The sequence below is a fragment of the Neoarius graeffei genome, chromosome 24 (assembly GCF_027579695.1).
Source record: "Neoarius graeffei isolate fNeoGra1 chromosome 24, fNeoGra1.pri, whole genome shotgun sequence".
NCBI lineage: Eukaryota > Metazoa > Chordata > Actinopteri > Siluriformes > Ariidae > Neoarius > Neoarius graeffei.
This window is the reverse complement of record NC_083592.1, coordinates 11,386,294-11,404,441: the sequence shown is the minus strand read 5'-3', so window position 1 is coordinate 11,404,441 and position 18,148 is coordinate 11,386,294. Positions and strand designations below refer to the sequence as shown.

The following is an 18,148-nucleotide window of genomic DNA, read 5'->3' as shown; positions in this document are numbered from 1 at the left end:
CTGTGATCCTAGGTGAGAACGTGTACGTATGAAGCCCTGTGGTGTACTGGCGTCCCATCCAGGATGTATTCCACCTTACAGCTCGTGATCCCGAAATTGGAAGTGGCTCCACAAAAAGTGCTCCAAATCAGGGTTCTAACTCGGCCTTTTCAGCATATCAGGCTGATACGCAAAGTTTCCTTACCGCTACGCCCGCAATGTTGCAGACACGCCTGTAAAAGTTGTCGCTACACTAATAAAAAGACTTGCCAATCTTGAAAATGTGGTTTTTTTTAATTTTCTCGTTATCCCCATGCGGGGCGACGGCGCACCGCCATGCGAATGTTTTACATTCGGACACACTCCACTCCCCGTCCACGTAAGCGCCCAGTGTATAGCTGCCCGAGTAGTTCCGTGTGGAGATCGTCACTGATCATGCTAGTCCGGTTTACCTCCTTCCTTATGCTGTGTTCGCGGTAAAGTGCCATCTGTGTTCAGAGGCACTTACACGCGCCGGTCCCCGAGTTAGATCTGGATTTTCATGTATTGTAATTGAATAGCTGAAGCTGAAAATAAAGCTGACACTTGGTGAACATCAACTGGTCGTTTTCTTCTTATTCCATAAAAATGTCACTAATATAGCTGAATATTAATTATAATAAGTCTTCAATCAAAAACAATCACAGCAACTTTTGGCAAAAAAAAATTATTAATATTACCAAAAAAAGGGCGGCACAGTGGTGTAGTGGTTAGCGCTGTCGCCTCACAGCAAGAAGGTCCGGGTTCGAGCCCCGGGGCCGGCGAGGGCCTTTCTGTGTGGAGTTTGCATGTTCTCCCCGTGTCCGCGCGGGTTTCCTCCGGGTGCTCCGGTTTCCCCCACAGTCCAAAGACATGCAGGTTAGGTTAACTGGTGACTCTAAATTGACCGTAGGTGTGAATGTGAGTGTGAATGGTTGTCTGTGTCTATGTGTCAGCCCTGTGATGACCTGGCGACTTGTCCAGGGTGTACCCCGCCTCTTGCCCATAGTCAGCTGGGATAGGCTCCAGCTCGCCTGCGACCCTGTAGAACAGGATAAAGCGGCTACATATGATGGATGGATGGATTACCAAAAAAGTATGACTTTCAGGGAGGCCTGCAAGTGCCAGGAAATGCACGAGAATGCATCTCCGAGCACGTAGAACCCATGAGCTTTCGGAGACCTAAGAACCCCTGGCCGTTATGACTGGTGCCACTACGCTGATATTTTGGTCCAGTTCGAACCCTGCCAAATGCTGCATGCCATTAGCATAAGTCTGATTCCTAATGCAGGTTCAGACATAATTAAGTGCACTGTGTTTGTTGGCGGTGGTTAGACTCGCATTTATTTCATATTTGCATGACTTTTTTTTTTAGAAAGTGTGACTGGGGGGGGGAAGGTGATGACGAGCAAACCACAAGTTATGTTTTCAATAAAGAGCCGATGTTGCGTTGCATGATTACGGTTTGTATTTTCATATAGCTGTCAACACTGCCGTTTCTCTTTCTTCATCTCTCTCACACACGCGCGCGCACACGTCAGAATCAATCAGTGTAGTGCTGCATGAGTGCTCACACTGCTATCAGTAAGCAGGGTGAGATTGAGAATGCTCAGAATAGATCACGTTAACTAACACACGCGCGTATCTGAAGAAGGCAGTACGACACAAAGCAGTTATGACAGATGAACAGTGCTACACCTGAAAGTAAGGCACCCGTTAATCAATTTAAATTCAATTTACTTTTCTGAGGTTAACGCTGATTCTAGTGTTTTGTGTGTGTGTACTGGTTTGTATTTTGCTCTGTTTTTGCCTTGCCATCACCATTTTTCATCTGAGCTGGGAAAAGTGAGGATTCTCTGAGGATTCCGACTCTTTCTAAAAGCGGATATGCTGATGCCAGGTCCCCCCCCCGAACCATCGACCATAAAATCTGTGACTCTCACACACCAGAACTGTTGATTCTTTTTTTTTTTTTTTAAAGCACGTATACATGTGGGATTTAATGACTGATACAGTGCAGTGGGATTAATTGTGTTTATTAAGAGTGTAATGTTTCGTCTTTACCTCATCGAAAGCTGTATTCTCGCTTCCTGTCCAAGCATCGGAGCCTACATTTTAGTTTTTACTGACAAGTTCAATCTTAGTAAGTAATGTGTCACGGCGAATTTAATCATGAACGTGTTTTTCCACTTGTGCTGTTTGTTCACTGGTTTCACTGGATGATGGGAAACGAGCCAAAGCTCCGTCATTATATCGTGTATCGAAGACGTGATGGACTGATGAAGCTTTCATATGGAAACTCGGTGATCCTTCATCATCGTTGGCTGTTTGCCAGAATTCACATACTATCTGGTCAAAAGTATGTGGACACTTGACCTTTACACCTAAATGTGGTTCTTCCCCAAGCTGTTGCCACAGGTTTGGAAGCACACAGTCGTATCGAACGTCTCTGTGTGCGGTCACGTTATAATTTCCCTTCATTGGAAGTAAGAGTCCCAAACCTGTTCCAGCATGACCGTGTCCCTGTGCACAAAGCAAGCTCCGGGGTGTGTTAAGGTTGGAGTGGAAGAACTCGAGTGTCCTGCACAGAGCCCTGACTGAACTAAACCCCACTGAACGCCTTTGGGATGAACTGGAACACTGACTGCACCCCAGACCTCCTCACTCGTCAGTGTCTGATCTCACGAATGCTCTTGTGGTTGAAGGATCACAAATCTCCACAGCCACGCCCTAAAATCTACACTACCGTTCAAAAGTTTGGAGTCACCCAGACAATTTTGTGTTTTCCATGAAAAGTCACACTTTTATTTACCACCATAAGTTGTAAAATGAATAGAAAATATAGTCGAGACATTTTTCTGGCCATTTTGAGCATTTAATCGACCCCACAAATGTGATGCTCCAGAAACTCAATCTGCTCAAAGGAAGGTCAGTTTTATAGCTTCTCTAAAGAGCTCAACTGTTTTCACCTGTGCTAACATGATTGTACAAGGGTTTTCTAATCATCCATTAGCCTTCTGAGGCAATGAGCAAACACATTGTACCATTAGAACACTGGAGTGAGAGTTGCTGGAAATGGGCCTCTATACACCTATGGAGATATCAGTGGCAGCTGGTAGTCTTTCAAACAGGGGAGGCTGGTCGGTTACGATATTTCCAGATTTTAAAAGAAAAAACACATCAATTTTGCCCATACTCTTGCCTCTGATCTGGCTGATTGTTGGCAGGGTCACAAACTGTGAAATAACAGGTTCTTTTGGCCCATTAGCCTACTGTCCAATATGCATCATGGTGGTGTTGGGGGGGAGGGGTATATTTTAACATTTTATATTTTAAAATTGTGGCATGTTGTTTAAAAATTGATCATTATTGAAAGCAGCTCTTTGTCAGGAACCTCAGCAGTAGAGCTGGGTGCCACACGTTTCATTCAATGACACTTTCCCTATATTTTACTTATTTTGACTGAGAAATGTTTTATTGACAATTTTGATAACCCTTCACTTTTAATCCAGGTCTGTAGTGTGAAATGTTCTCGGCTGTGTTTTTGTTTAAAAATGTTTTCCAAACTGTAGCTGTGTTTAATTCATATCCAGAAAAATATATATTCCAATATAATATACTCAGCATAAACATTTTAAATAGATTCTATATTTTTGGTCCATCCATGACATATTACTAAAGTAGCCTGTTTACTGTTGTTGATGTGGGTCACTTGCTGTTAGCCAATTCACTTTCTCGTACCAGGAGAGCTGAAAGGAACGAGTATTATTCCCTACCTTTTTCACCAAGTCAATTTGAGGCGTTGGTCTACCCTGCTCTTTAATTTTAATTTTTTCCTCGAAAGGAAGACTGGCAAATGGCTTCGCCAAAATTAAATCAGCAATGCTTGGCATCCGTGCGCAGCTTTCTTGCTAGCTGACTAGCCCCCTCAAGTTCAAGTTCAGTCACTCAAATAAACGAAATTTCTGGAACTAAGATAGCAAACTTGACAACACTATATTTACACTTTATTTACAATGAAAATATATACAAACTAAAAAAGCTGGTAGAAACCGTATGTAATGAATGAAATCGAAATGTAAGCTGATCTCTTACAATACACCACAGCACTTGCGAATCCGCATGGGACTGAACTGAAATTCACCGCTGCCTGTCTATAGTTGAAACGAGCTGTCAATCAAAGAAAATATCCAGCCGCTTTCACCAATCACCAGTCTCCTCGCGGAAACTGCCATGTCCCTCCCATGTGAGGCTGGGAGTCCGTAGGCGGGCGTTTTCGCAGTTTTTGTCCAATAACCGTCTTGCATTTTGAGACTGAAAAGCTCATAGCTCCCAAATGCCATTGAAGTCCACTGAGGCTGGGAGTCCATGGGCGGGTGTTTTCGCAGTATTTGTCCAATAATCGTCTTGCATTTTGATATTGAAAGCGCATAGCTCCCAAATGCCATTGAAGTCCACTGAGGCTGCGCTGCATAGCGCTGTCACGAGGGGGAAAAACTCACGCGCACATTAAAGTTATAACGGAATGATTTTGCACTGTAGTTGGGTTGAGCACACATATTTCTATGATTCTGGATCTGAAATAGCAATGTTATAAGGTCGGCTATAACATAAGCCTAGCGCAATTCATCCTACACGATGTTCGTCATTTTTAGAGGAGGCTGAGCCTCCCTCGTTGTCTTAGAGCAATCGCCCGTGGTAGATATTGCACCAAAAACCAGACATTTGCAGCTAGAATAGTCATTTACCACATTAGCAATGTATAGTGTATTTCTGATTAGTTTCAAGTGATCTTCATTGAAAAGAACAGTGCTTTTCTTTCAAAAATAAGGACATTTCAAAGTGATCCAAAACTTTTGAACGGTAGTGAAGCAGAAACCCTTCCCAGAAGAGTGGAGCTCATTATAACCGCAAAGAAGGAATAAATCTGGAATGAAACGTTCAACAAGCACATGAGAGTGTGATGGTCAGCATCCAGTCACTAAAAGAGGTCGCTGTTGAAGAATGGAATAAGATTGATGTTGCAAAATGTCACCAACTTGTTCATTCCATGCCTAGAAGACTTGGTGCTGTCGTTAAAAATCATGGAGGCCATACAAAGTACTAGATGTAGTAGTTTTTGTTGTGGGGTGTACTCACTTTTGCACCGCCCTAATTTGAGTAAAGGGCCCCATACACGTTCAAAAAAGTCGTCAATTTTTTATCAAAATTTTGATATCAAAATTTTGATACAAAGTTTGATCGTGTGTAGGGTGTTTTGATGTCAAAATTTTGAACCCAAATTTTGACATATCAAATCACTTTGATATTTTTTGAAGAGTCGTCAAATTATTGATGCGTGTGTGGGGGGCTTTATTGTTTGTTGACGCTTCAGACAAAAGATGATGGCCTCGCAAGTTTCAATAACTATCTTTCCAATTGCTTGCGGAGACGTTGCAGTCAGGAATTTCAAGTCTTCAAAAGAATTTCCAGATGCTAGGTACCTCAGTGTGATGGACAAGCGTTCACTTGGTGGTATAGATGAACGCATCACAGTGTCTTCTTTCAATATCAATGGCTTGACAAGGTCCAATAATTCATCGAAGGATGGGGCATCCATCCTAAGGAAATTACGGAAGTCCTCTGGTTCTTTGAGACGAAGTTCTCTGAGGAGGTTGACGTGACCGTACGTTCGCCGCTTCAAAAACCAGTCTTTCAACCATTTCCGTCGATGCCGAGGCGGTTCATTGTCCAAAGCGAACACAAGTGCTACGGCCACTGCTGCGTCCATGTCAAAGTTTTTGACAATACTGAATTTTTGATAGAAAAAACATTGAATCGTGTGTGGACATTTTACATCAAAATTTTGCATCAAAATTTTGATATCAAAATTTTGCATCAAAATTTTGATCCAAAATTTTGACGACTTTTTTGAACGTGTATGGGGCCCTTAAAACTGAAAAAATGTGTCATCTAAGTTATATTATTAACCTTATTTTCACGTTAGAAGTTAAACAGATGTTATATTAAACTTTGTCTGGTCAACATTTTGGAAATTGTTTGTGTTCATTGAGATATTGTTTAAAATGCTACTTTTCAAAGGGGGTGCACTCATTTACGCTGAGCGCTGTATCTATGCATCCGAACATCTTCACCTCTGCTATTTTACATCACGTCACACCTCCGAGGATCGTGTGATCTTTGCAAGGTTCCTGACATCACCAGTGTGACTCACACACAGGTTTCAGGAACTTTCCAGCTCTGCACTGGAACTGGTAAAGAACTAGAAAGGAGCAGACATCTTCAATAAAACACCAGTCCAGTAGTTTTATTCGATCTTCTTTGGTTTGAGCCTTTGGGAAAACTTTTAAAGGTTGTGGCAATCTGCCAAAGAACCCCTGAGAGTTGCATAGCGAGACCCAGCAGTTGCAGCTCTTTATATAATTGAATGCCTTTTCCTGCTTTCCTGCAGGGAGTGGTGACTGCAGAGAGCAGCAGACACGGCTTGCTCCTGGAGGAACCCAAGACTCTTCTGTTTAAAGGGAACACCTACAGTCTACAGGTCTCCATCCAGGATCTGCCCCAGTTCCCATGGAGCATCAAACCATTTAGCACCTGTCAGGTGAGGATCTTTATTCACTTTATTTCTTACATTCAACAAGAACAGTATCTTGCTGTCGAAGTACCTCGGATCCTCGTCGTCGTTTTTGTTTGTCGAGAAAAGATCTGGCTCTTGATCTCCTGAGATTCCCAAGATGGAGTGTGTGTGTGAGCAGGATGACCTCCCATCACTCAGAGCAACGCTAGTTAATTGCAGGCATCTGTTATGAGATGCATCTAGAACAGGATGGTTAGCATTCTCCTAGATCACAGCTGGCGCTACGTGTGTCAGGGGAAATGAGGGTTAGCCCTTGGCTTTCCAGGGTCGCTGGCTGTCATGGATAAATTATGTCATGGGAGAAAAATACATGTTTGTTCGTTTTGGAAGATAGTTCTTCCTTGGTTATTAATTAAGGAATAAAACACTTGGGGGCATGCTGTTCTTGGAAAATGATCAACCGATGAGAAGCGGACTTACTGTTCCTACCATGAAGTTCAGTATTTTCTGATAATAGCAAGCGCTTTATTCCTCTTATACCACAGCAGTTTGCCAGCACTATAACTGTTTAATTTATTAAAGACAGACGCAGCATCAAACATCTGCACGATGAGATTGGTTTCTTTCAGAAAATGGCTTTTCCAGCCAACATCTGAGCACTAACTGCTAAGGAGCGCTCAGATTCCTCTCACACCACACATGATGATGATGAGCTAACACCTCGTTAACATCATGGAGGCTTATTAATCAGCGAACAAGTCGAGATGGGTGTATTCGGGTCCCGCAAGGCTGGATTTAATCTCTCGCCCCTCCACCTCCAGCTTAACACCCGTCTGTTTTACACCGATCTGGTTTCAGCTCTGAGGAGGTGTGATGTATTCGGGTTTGGAGGACATGAGGGAGAGGCTGGTCCGAGGAATAGAGGAGTGCCGGTGTGTATGGGAGATAAAGGGATCTGAAAGTTTTCCAGCGGGGAGTGAGGAGGTCAGACTTTAGACTGCTTGGACGACTTCTGTCCCTCTGTGAAAAACTGCCTCTTGACGGCGGGTTGCAGGGTGTTCGCCGGTTTTGTGCCTCGTTGCTGAAATTAATACCCTGTCCACACTAGGGATACGATACTACTTTCGTACCGCAACACCTGTCCACACTAGCAACTATACCGGTACTGTAACTGTATCGGTACGAAACCTACAAATGTATGGGTTTCGTACCAGTACAGTATTGGTTAGGGCTGCACGATTATGGAAAAAATGATAATCACGATTATCTTGATCAAAATTGTAATCACGATTATTAATCACGATTATTCTTGATGTTAGGGAAATCACTTAAATTTTATTTCACTATATTCAAACAACAGCCATGTCCCAACAGCCAGCCGCTGTGTCCGGGGATCAGGTCGTCGAGGCCCCTGCCTTCGACTGCGACCCAATCCACACTGCACCAATCCCCTACTGCTACCTCTGTGGGTGGTGAACCCACAGGAGGTCGGGCCCACGTCACCTCTTCAGGCTGAGCCCGGCCGGGCCCCATGGGCAAAGGCCCGGCCACCAAGCGCTCGCATATGAGCCCCAACCCCGGGCCTGGCTCCAGGGTGGGGCCCTGGCTGCGTCATACCGGGCGACGTCACGGTCCTTGATTTTTTTCTCCATAGGGGTTTTGGTGAACTGCTCTTGGTCTGGCCTGTCACCTAGGACCTGTCTGCCTTGGGAAACCCTGACAGGGGCATAATGCCCCCGACAACATAGCTCCTAGGATCATTCAAGCACACAAAATCGATCGAGAGGAATCAGCTGAGGTGGCTCGGGCATCTTTTTCGGATGCCTCCTGGACGCCTCCCTGGGGAGGTGTTCCAGGCATGTCCCCCCGGGAGGAGGCCCCGGGGAAGACCCAGGACACGCTGGAGGGACTATGTCTCTCGGCTGGCCTGGGAACGCCTCGGTGTTCTTCCCGAGGAGCTGGCCGAGGTGTCTGGGGAAAGGGAAGTTTGGGCTTCCATGCTTGGACTGCTGCCTCCGCGACCCGGTCCCGGATAAGCGGAAGAAGACGAGACGATATTCAAACAAACAATATGAACAGCTTTCAGTGCAGAATGAAATTTAAAAGAGAAATTCTGATTTCCAAATGACAAATAAATGAAATTTATCCAAGAATTTACCAAAGGATGAAGGAACTGAAAACTCAATTGCAACAATTACATAGCATTATACCGAGGCCTACAAGTTTTTAGCTAGAAAGAGCAGCCTATCAACATGCTCTGGCTTTAAACATGAGCGAAGGCAGGTCACAGCCTTGCCTCCAGTGCTAAATACGCTCAATCTGTTACCTCCTCTCACGCTATCACCCCTTGAAGAAGATACCGCCAGTGTTGCCAGACACTGCTGACGTTTTCCAGCCCAAAATATGTTCAAATCTGCCAAAATGCACTTAAAACCGCCCAATCTGGCAACACTGGATACCGCTGCACTGAAGCTCTGCGCACTTGGCTTGCTTGCTTATTTAGGCGGAGTAATGAAACCTTACATGCGTCGGTTCGCCCCCTAATGGTTTGGTGGAGTACTGGTCAAAAAGTGCTTGATCAGATATGCAGCAGAGCTCGCATTTTAAATGGAAATAAATCGCGATTTTCATTTAATTTAATCGTGGCAGCCAAAATCGCGATTTTCGATTAATTGTGCAGCCCTAGTATTGGTACTGTAGCGCTTCGCTGTAGTGTGGACAGATGAAGCGGCTCTGTATCGATACAAATATAATGCGCATGCGCAAAGTCGCACACCTCAATCGATGTCTTCACTGAATAAAATAGTGAAGAACGGAGATTCGTTTTCTTTGTTTCTTTCTCAACTGCCTCGCGCGTTTTATACGATTCGACTGAATAAACGACCACCAGAAATACAGACTGTACATTGACAACAAAAAGCACACACACGTTGTTTCATCCGCCATAATCTCGGAAGGAAGTTACTCGGTAACCACGGAAACATTTCGCGCACGCGCATTTCAACTACCGTGAAAGAAAACCGCAAACATTTCTCGCTAGTGTGGACAGATGCACTAAACTGTACCGGTATACTTTGTATCGATACAGTTATACCACTATCGTACCAGTGTAAGTGTGAACACGGCTTAATTTGACGTCAAAGCTGACTGACTGCTGGAATTAACACGGATTTGGGTCCGAGGCGGGTTTTGTCCTGAATGTTTCAAATACAGCTGTTTTAGTCGAGTAGCGGTGCTGACTCAGTGACTTTACTCACTGCACTGAACACTGTGCCTCTCCTCTCTTCCCTCTTCTCTCGATAAATCTTCATTACTTTCCTTCTCTACATGCACCTTCCCCTTAATTGTCTCTTTTTGTTCTGTATGTATGTGTTCGGTCTCCTTCCTTTCTCCCTCTCTTTAATTTAATTTCCTTCTGTCGCCTTCTCCCCTCTGTCTCCCGTCCGTCCACGCTTCCTTCCTTTCTCTCTCTATATCTCTTTCCCAATGTTTTCTGTATCTTCCGTTCTCATTTTTTCCCTCCATTTCCTATCTCCTCCTGCTTCTATCTCCCTCTTTCTTCTTTTCGTCATACTCTCGCTCTCCTCATGTTTGTTTCTGTCTCCTTTCCCCCGTTTCTTTCTCCATCTTTCTTGATCTCTCCCCGTCCTTATTTCCGACTCTTGCTCTGTATTTCCCCCATGTTTTCTTCTTCTCTCTGTTTTCTGTTTATTTCTCTCTGTCTCTCCCCTCTCTTCTAATCCTGTCTTTTCTTCCTACTCTCTGTTTTCCGAATCTCTTTTGCCCTCTTCCATTTCCACATCTCACTCTCTTCTCTCCCTTCATCTACCCCGTCTGTCTTCCATTTGGTCTCTTTATCTCCATTTCTCTCCCCCTTTCTTTCTGCTCCCTCTACATCTCTTTCCCCATGTTCTCTCTGTCCTTCCCTTTGATCTCTTTCTCTGTCCTCTCTCCTTCCTTTCTCTCTCCCTCCATTTTTTCCTTACTTCCTGCTTTCTCGTCTCGTCTCTCTCCCTCCTGTTTTCTCTCCATCTGTGTGTTGCAGGAGTTCTCCTTCTCACAGGTATGGAGCAGTAACCAGCAGCCTCTGCACTGTGCCTTCTCTCTGGAGCGCTTCAACGTCGGCACCACGCAGCTCTCCTGCAAGATCAGCGTGCGCCAGGTCAAAGGTCACGAGCAGATCCTGCAGGTCTACACCTGTGTGGAGGAGGTCAGTTCTTGCTTCGTGGACGAGCCGCTCAGAAAAACTCCCACGTTACAGTACATGATCATTACGAGTCACGAGCCTTGCGTAGCTTCAGCTCAGCAGAGCTCGCCGCATGACGTTTGCCTTGTGATGTTTTTCCAGAAGGAGAAAGAGACGCTCCCATTTTTTATGCAGACCGACTGCACGGTCACCTCCCAGACGGGCGCCAAAGCCTTCAAAATCCCTCCATCCATTCGGCAGCGCATCTGCGCCACCTTCGACACTGCCAACGCCAAGGGCAAGGACTGGCAGCTCCTTGCCCAGAAACTCCACATTCAGAGGTGAACGTCTTACACAAACACATCGTCTTTTCTGCATGTCGAGTTACCTTTTTTTTTTTTTTTTCAAAAAACCACTCTACGTATCGCCACTTTGCCTTCACTTCGTCCACTTAACGCTGACGCACGTGATGCTGTTCTGATACAACATGAAACTCTTTAAATAATCATGCTGTTATGGCATATACGCTATACATTATGCATGTTCTGCAATATTTAATAACTTATGCATGCTAAGCATATCATTTCCCAAGAAGGGAAGCGTCCGATGATTTAGGTCCAGGCTCCGTCGTTGTTCAGCTTTATTAAGGAACGTTATTATTTCATGAATGCTGAGGGCTTTTCAGATAATTTACTACTCGGAGCAAATAACTGCTTATTGTTTGGTGCTTAAATGCGCAAGCGTGTTGAAACACTGCCACCCAGTGGCCATAAATATGAGCAAAGCGTGAATGCAAAACCCTCAACTGGCTTTCAGTGCTTGATAGCGGATGATCGTTTAGTTTAGAAATAAATCCAAAGTTTGTCGTGGTTTTCCTTCTTATGGTCTTGTCAGAGCCACATGTCCGACCAGCAGAGTGATAAATGGCTCAGCAGCGGAAGGATGAAGGGAACAAGGGCACAGGAGAGGAGGAGAAGCCACAGAAATATTTTATACAACTTGCACACTAAATCATAAACGTATACAGTCGTATTCTAACAGCGTCGTTCGTGATGCGATTCTGATTGGTCCGACGGTGGTGATTAATTTTCAATAACGGCGGCTCTGACGTTAGTTTTAGCTGTTACTTACACGAGACCGTTCTTGTTCTAATATGTTGGCGTTTCTATTGAAACAACTCGCTAACGGGCTTGTATGCGTAGTATAAGGCTGATTTTTTTTTTTTTAAAGCGTTGTTATTTAACAAATAAAATATAACTGGCGATGCGACGTTTTCTGTTCATGTAACGTTTTCTAGAAGGAGTCTCCAGTGTCAGTCTCCAGGAGTTTGCTATTAAATTCAAAATTGTAATCGTTGACAAATCAGGGTCGTGTAAAAGGAATAAAACGCATCATGGATTAATTAGCTCGTCTGCCCATCAGGCCGATGAGCTGTTGCCGTGGCGTGGCGTCCGTCGTCCACAATTCAGTTAAATCGTATCTCCTCCATCGATTCTCCATAGATTTCTGTTCCGATTGTTTTGTTTGAAAGAACTCATCACTCCACACAAAACTCGGTGGTTGTTTTAGTCAAATTCTTTGCTAACAAGTTCATAATTAGGCCAAATTAACAAATTTCCCAGGCCTCGCACTAGAATTGTATCTCCTCTCTTATTTATCATCCTAATTCAGTTCTGATCGATGTTTTGGGTAGATCTTCCCTCGGGGAACAAAATTTGGTCGTTCGTTTGTTGATTTTCTTGTTGTAAACAATTTGTTGTATCCTGGTTTACCTCTGTCCGTATCTCCATCCATCCGAAACATCCTTTTTCTCAGCAATCACAAATCGTAGTGACTTGATATTTGGTACCGAGCTTCAGCTTGGGGTTCTATACCGTGTATATCGTTTTCAGGTCTGTCGCTCTTTGACTTCCTGTTTACCGACTGAATGTATTTCCGAAACAGAGTGGATTTTCACGCTATTTTAGGAAGCAAAATGCTATTTCAAAATGACAGTTTACCAGGATGCTGTTTGAAATCCCTGGGGAGAGACGCTGCTCTTTACTTACAGTGGTGCTTGAAAGTTTGTGAACCCTTTAGAATTTTCTCTGTTTCTGCATAAAAATGACCTAAAACATCATTTAGATTTTCACACAAGTCCTAAAAGTAGATAAAGAGAACCCAGTTAAACAAATGAGACAAAAATATTATACTTGGTCATTTACTTATTGAGGAAAATGATCCAATATTACATATCTGTGAGTGGCAAAAGTATGTGAACCTCTAGGATTAGTAGTTGATTTGAAGGTGAAATTAGAGTCAGGTGTTTTCAATCAATGGGATGACAATCAGGTGTGAGTGGGGACCCTGTTTTATTTAAAGAACAGGGATCTATCAAAGTCTGATCTTCACAACACATGTTTGTGGAAGTGTATCATGGCACGAACAAAGGAGATTTCTGAGGACCTCAGAAAAAGCGTTGTTGATGCTCATCAGGCTGGAAAAGGTTACAAAACCATCTCTAAAGAGTTTGGACTCCACCAATCCACAGTCAGACAGATTGTGTACAAATGGAGGAAATTCAAGACCATTGTTACCCTCCCCAGGAGTGGTCGACCAACAAAGATCACTCCAAGAGCAAGGCGTGTAATAGTCGGCCAGGTCACAAAGGACCCCAGGGTAACTTCTGAGCAACTGAAGGCCTCTCTCACATTGGCTAATGTTAATGTTCATGAGTCCACCATCAGGAGAACACTGAACAACAATGGTGTGCATGGCAGGGTTGCAAGGAGAAAGCTACTGCTCTCCAAAAAGAACATTGCTGCTCGTCTGGAGTTTGCTAAAGATCACGTGGACAAGCCAGAAGGCTATTGGAAAATGTTTTGTGGATGGATGAGACCAAAATAGAACTTTTTGGTTTAAATGAGAAGCGTTATGTTTGGAGAAAGGAAAACACTGCATTCCAGCATAAGAACCTTATCCCATCTGTGAAACATGGTGGTGGTAGTATCATGGTTTGGGCCTGTTTTGCTGCATCTGGGCCAGGACGGCTTGCCATCATTGATGGAACAATGAATTCTGAATTATACCAGCGAATTCTAAAGGAAAACGTCAGGACATCTGTCCATGAACTGAATCTCAAGAGAAGGTGGGTCATGCAGCAAGACAACGACCCTAAGCACACAAGTTGTTCTACCAAAGAATGGTTAAAGAAGGATAAAGTTAATGTTTTGGAATGGCCAAGTTAAAGTCCTGACCTTAATCCAATGGAAATGTTGTGGAAGGACCTGAAGCGAGCAGTTCATGTGAGGAAACCCACCAACATCCCAGAGTTGAAGCTGTTCTGTACGGAGGAATGGGCTAAAATTCCTCCAAGCCGGTGTGCAGGACTGATCAACAGTTACCGCAAACGTTTAGTTGCAGTTATTGCTGCACAAGGGGGTCACACCAGATACTGAAAGCAAAGGTTCACATACTTTTGCCACTCACAGATATGTAATATTGGATCATTTTCCTCAATAAATAAATGACCAAGTATAATATTTTTGTCTCATTTATTTAACTGGGTTCTCTTTATCTACTTTTTGGACTTGTGTGAAAATCTGATGTTGTTTTAGGTCATATTTATGCAGAAACATAGAAAATTCTAAAAGGTTCACAAACTTCCAAGCACCACTGTACTTGTTTCAGGGTTCATTATTTCTTGAAGTCAACATTCATAACAAGTGTCCTATTCCTTTGATTGCTTGCATTCTGATCTAAGTGAGAGCGGGGTGGGGGATACGTAAGTGGACAGTAGCTCAGAGTTGATCTTGTTTATTTTCGGTTAAATCGTGTCTCCTCCCTCTCTCAGTTCTCAGTGGATTTCAGTTCTCATTGGTTTATTTGAAAGAACTCAACCTTCTGCACAAAACTTGGTCATTGTACTGTCAAATTTTTTGCTAACAAATTAGTGATTGGGTCAACTTAACATATTTTTTTCTGAGTAGAAGTGGATCTCCTCTCTCACTGATCGTGTGAATTCAGTTCTGATCGATGTTCTGGGTCGATCTTTTCTTGGGGAATAAAATTTAGTCCTTTGTTGATTTTCCTGTTGTAAACAGTTTGTGGTGGAGGTCGGTCCTCTCTCACATTGTCACATTTCGGTTCTGTTTGATGTTTTGGTCATCGTGGTTGTTTCGATGGCAGGCCAGATGAGCTCCTACGTCCTGAACGTTCTGGTTAGATTTATTATAAGAGCACACCCTCAAGTGTTTTCTTCCTGACTTAGCAGTGTAAAGTGTTACTATTAGTTTTAATGTGATTTACTTGCTGTAATTTACTCATTGTTATACTCCAAAACAACAGCCCGATGTAGAGTTCTAGTTGTCCAGTGTCTGCATTCAGACAATCGTGTCACTTTTGTCCCCTTCCTTAGGAACCTGTCGTACTTTGCGACGCAGCGCAGCCCGTCTGGGGTCATCCTCAGCCTGTGGGAGGCTCGGCACCAGGCCTCCGGAGACCTGGACTCGTTGGCCAGCGCCCTCGAGGAGATCAGCAAGATCCACTCGAAAAGCTCGGCCCAGAGCCCAAGCGAGACGCAGCCGGACTACAATCAGTGACGGACACGGACTCAATCCGTCTGTAAACACATGACGCGAGTGCTCACGTCCGGCTCCCGAGAAAGAGAGAGACGTGACCACGAGGACTGCGTAATGATGGAGTAAAAGGACACGCTGCTTTAAAAAAAAAAATTTTATATATATATATATATATATATATATATATATATATATATAAAGGGGGGGAGGAGAGCACTTGAAAGTTCTGCCTCAGCTGTACCATCATTATGAGGGTCAGCTCGGGTCATAAACCTTCTTATCCATTTCCTTTTTTCTTTTCAGCTTCGCCACTGGTTCACAGGCAGCATGGACCTTTAACGCTTCAGTGTGCTACTTTTTTCGTGGTTTGGTTGCACTATAAAGCATCGTAGAGGTCAAATATGTGGCGCGTTTCCGAAGACGCGACGTGGTTTCCCCTTTGTGAGTGAGGATGTGTTTTTCCGCACACTGTGTACTGCGACGTTTCGTGTTGCCGGTAGGGAGCCATTGTAAAAGCAGCAACTGGGACGCAGATGAATAAAAATATGTGCTTTTCTGTTTAATGTTGTTTTTCAGACGTGTAAGGAGGAGGTTGGGGGGAGAGGGAGCATAAGCAGGGATCTCGGGTTGAACACCAACACAACGGCTCCCACGTGTTTCTCTTAGATAACAGTAGCAGTTACCGCGGTCGTCTCTGCACCGAGGACGTTGCTCTGGCCACACGCTTAGTTAGATAACTGACACGAGCCCAAAATCAGCTTAAAAAAAAAAAAATAAAGCGCCTCAATCTGACACGCACCTCGTTTCCTGTAACCGATACAGAGGAAGATGTTATTGAGCCTCTTACAGTACGGCGTCAGTTTAGAGAGAGAATTAAGGCGAACAGCCGCTTTTAGAACAGGATTAACATTGTGTTTAACATCCGCCATGTTGATGCTGTTGCCTGTTTTTTCTTTTCCTTTCCTTTTCTTTTTCTGACATGTTTTCATGAAGAGATTTATATATCAAGTGAATTATGTATATTTTTCTCTCGTTTTGGCGACAGAAACGGAACGGAGAAAATCTACAAGATTTAATATCTGTCAGTTTCTGTTTGTCTCCATAGCGATCAACATCCTAAAGATGACGACGCAGAAAGAAGAAAGGAATTACATGAACTTTCCGGAAGCTGCCCTTTTAATGCCAGAGTTTCCCATCAAAGGCAAAACTGATGATGATGATTTTCCTGAAATAAACTAAATTATTCTGGTCTCCTCCTCAGCTCAGCCCTCCTGATGAAAATCCAGCCACATGACAAATATATGCATAACTACAGGATTTTTTTTCCCACACAATTTTAATGTACCGATAAACAGTTTATCCAATAAAGTTAAACGGAAAGATTTTCTGGTTTTATTTAGTAACTCTAAACACAGCACACAATTTATGCCATGAAAACACAAACACTATTTCCCAGAATCCTCAGCCAAACAACAAACTACACTGCAACCACGCTATAACAAACTCTTACTACGAACTTTCACATATAACAAACTAAGTTCATGTCCCGTGCCTTTAATGACACTCAGTGCGTTTACATGCACATAGAGAAAATCGAATTTCTGCCGTAGCTCGACTGAAATCGAAGTTCTAAATGCCATGGAAACACCTTAGCTCGGCTGAAATCGAACCGAACTGGATTTCTCGTAATCGAGCTACGCGACCTAGATTATGCGATTGTAGCCGAGCTACTTAGTGCATGTAAACCCTATCGAGCTACGGAGTCGAGCTACTAACTTCAGCACTGCCCCTTCCGGAAGTGACGAGTGACGAGACCACAAGCGGGAAACACAACAGCCTCGGTCGGCATGACAACAGTAGTAGTAGCGAGCAGCAGAAGAGAACACGGAACTGATAACTTTGTGAACACGGAACTGATAACTTTGTTTATACTCTTGAATAGCTCTTCTTCATGACGACAACCGGAAGTGTACCAACACGATGGGGCGTGTAGCGCCACCTGTGGCTCGGGTGCACAATGTACCTCACACAATAGCTCGATTTCCTTGTGTGCATGTAGGATTGGATTTCTCTGGCACCCCTGCTGGGACCCTCAGCTCGATTACCGACAGTAGCTCGATTTGGATGTGCATGTAAACGCACTGAATGAGTCAGAGTCTTAAAAAAAAAAAAATCACTGCTCGATTTAGATGTGCATGTAAACGCACTGAATGAGTCGGAGTCTTAAAAAAAAATAATCACTATGAGCTGCTCTTCCCCCAGAGACAAACAATAAGGCATCAAGTCCACAGTCGAGTTAACAATACGTGTTCACGCCATAAAACAAAGGCTTAACGAGCGGTGTCAATCATTAACAATTATCAAGAACTGTGATCCCTGACTTCAAAAAAATCCCTTAAAAGGACTTTATTTTATGAGCTAAAAGCAGTTTTACTCAAGTCTTTACTCTGTAAGCACGGTCATCATGGCTAATTGTGAACATAAGATACTCTCTGTCTGCCAGAAAATGCAGGCGATAGACGGATGTAATCGCTGGAAGACTTTTATTTAAAAACAGATCCAAATCAGTGATCAAAAATCAGAGTCGAGAAACAGACAACGGTCGACCGAGACATAGACGGGATATCAAAGGAGCACAATACAAAAGAGTCGGAAACCAGAATATCAACACGGTGGCACAAAAGGCTTGGTATTGTGAGACGCAAGGTGCAGCGCGTATACGTTGCAGAGTCTGTGTGTACCGAGAGTCCTTATAAGCGTGTGCTGTGATTGCACCCTAATCCGGAACAGGTGCTGGTAATTAGTCCTAACGGTGCTGCGTGTGTGTAT

General features: G+C 43.7%; 1 protein-coding gene across 4 annotated transcripts in view; it reads left to right on the top strand.

Annotated features, from left to right (window-relative positions):
- unc5db (unc-5 netrin receptor Db) overlaps positions 1–16,675 on the top strand; it is a 484,543-nt gene extending 467,868 nt beyond the window's left edge. For all 4 annotated transcript variants that reach the window (XM_060906684.1, XM_060906685.1, XM_060906683.1 and 1 more), the window contains 4 exons: positions 6,449–6,598; positions 10,620–10,784; positions 10,923–11,101; positions 15,157–16,675. In XM_060906684.1, the coding sequence (XP_060762667.1) occupies positions 6,449–6,598; positions 10,620–10,784; positions 10,923–11,101; positions 15,157–15,340 (678 nt within the window). In that variant the 3' untranslated portion in view covers positions 15,341–16,675. The remainder of the gene's footprint in view (positions 1–6,448; positions 6,599–10,619; positions 10,785–10,922; positions 11,102–15,156) is intronic.
- Positions 16,676–18,148: the final 1,473 nt, after the last annotated feature.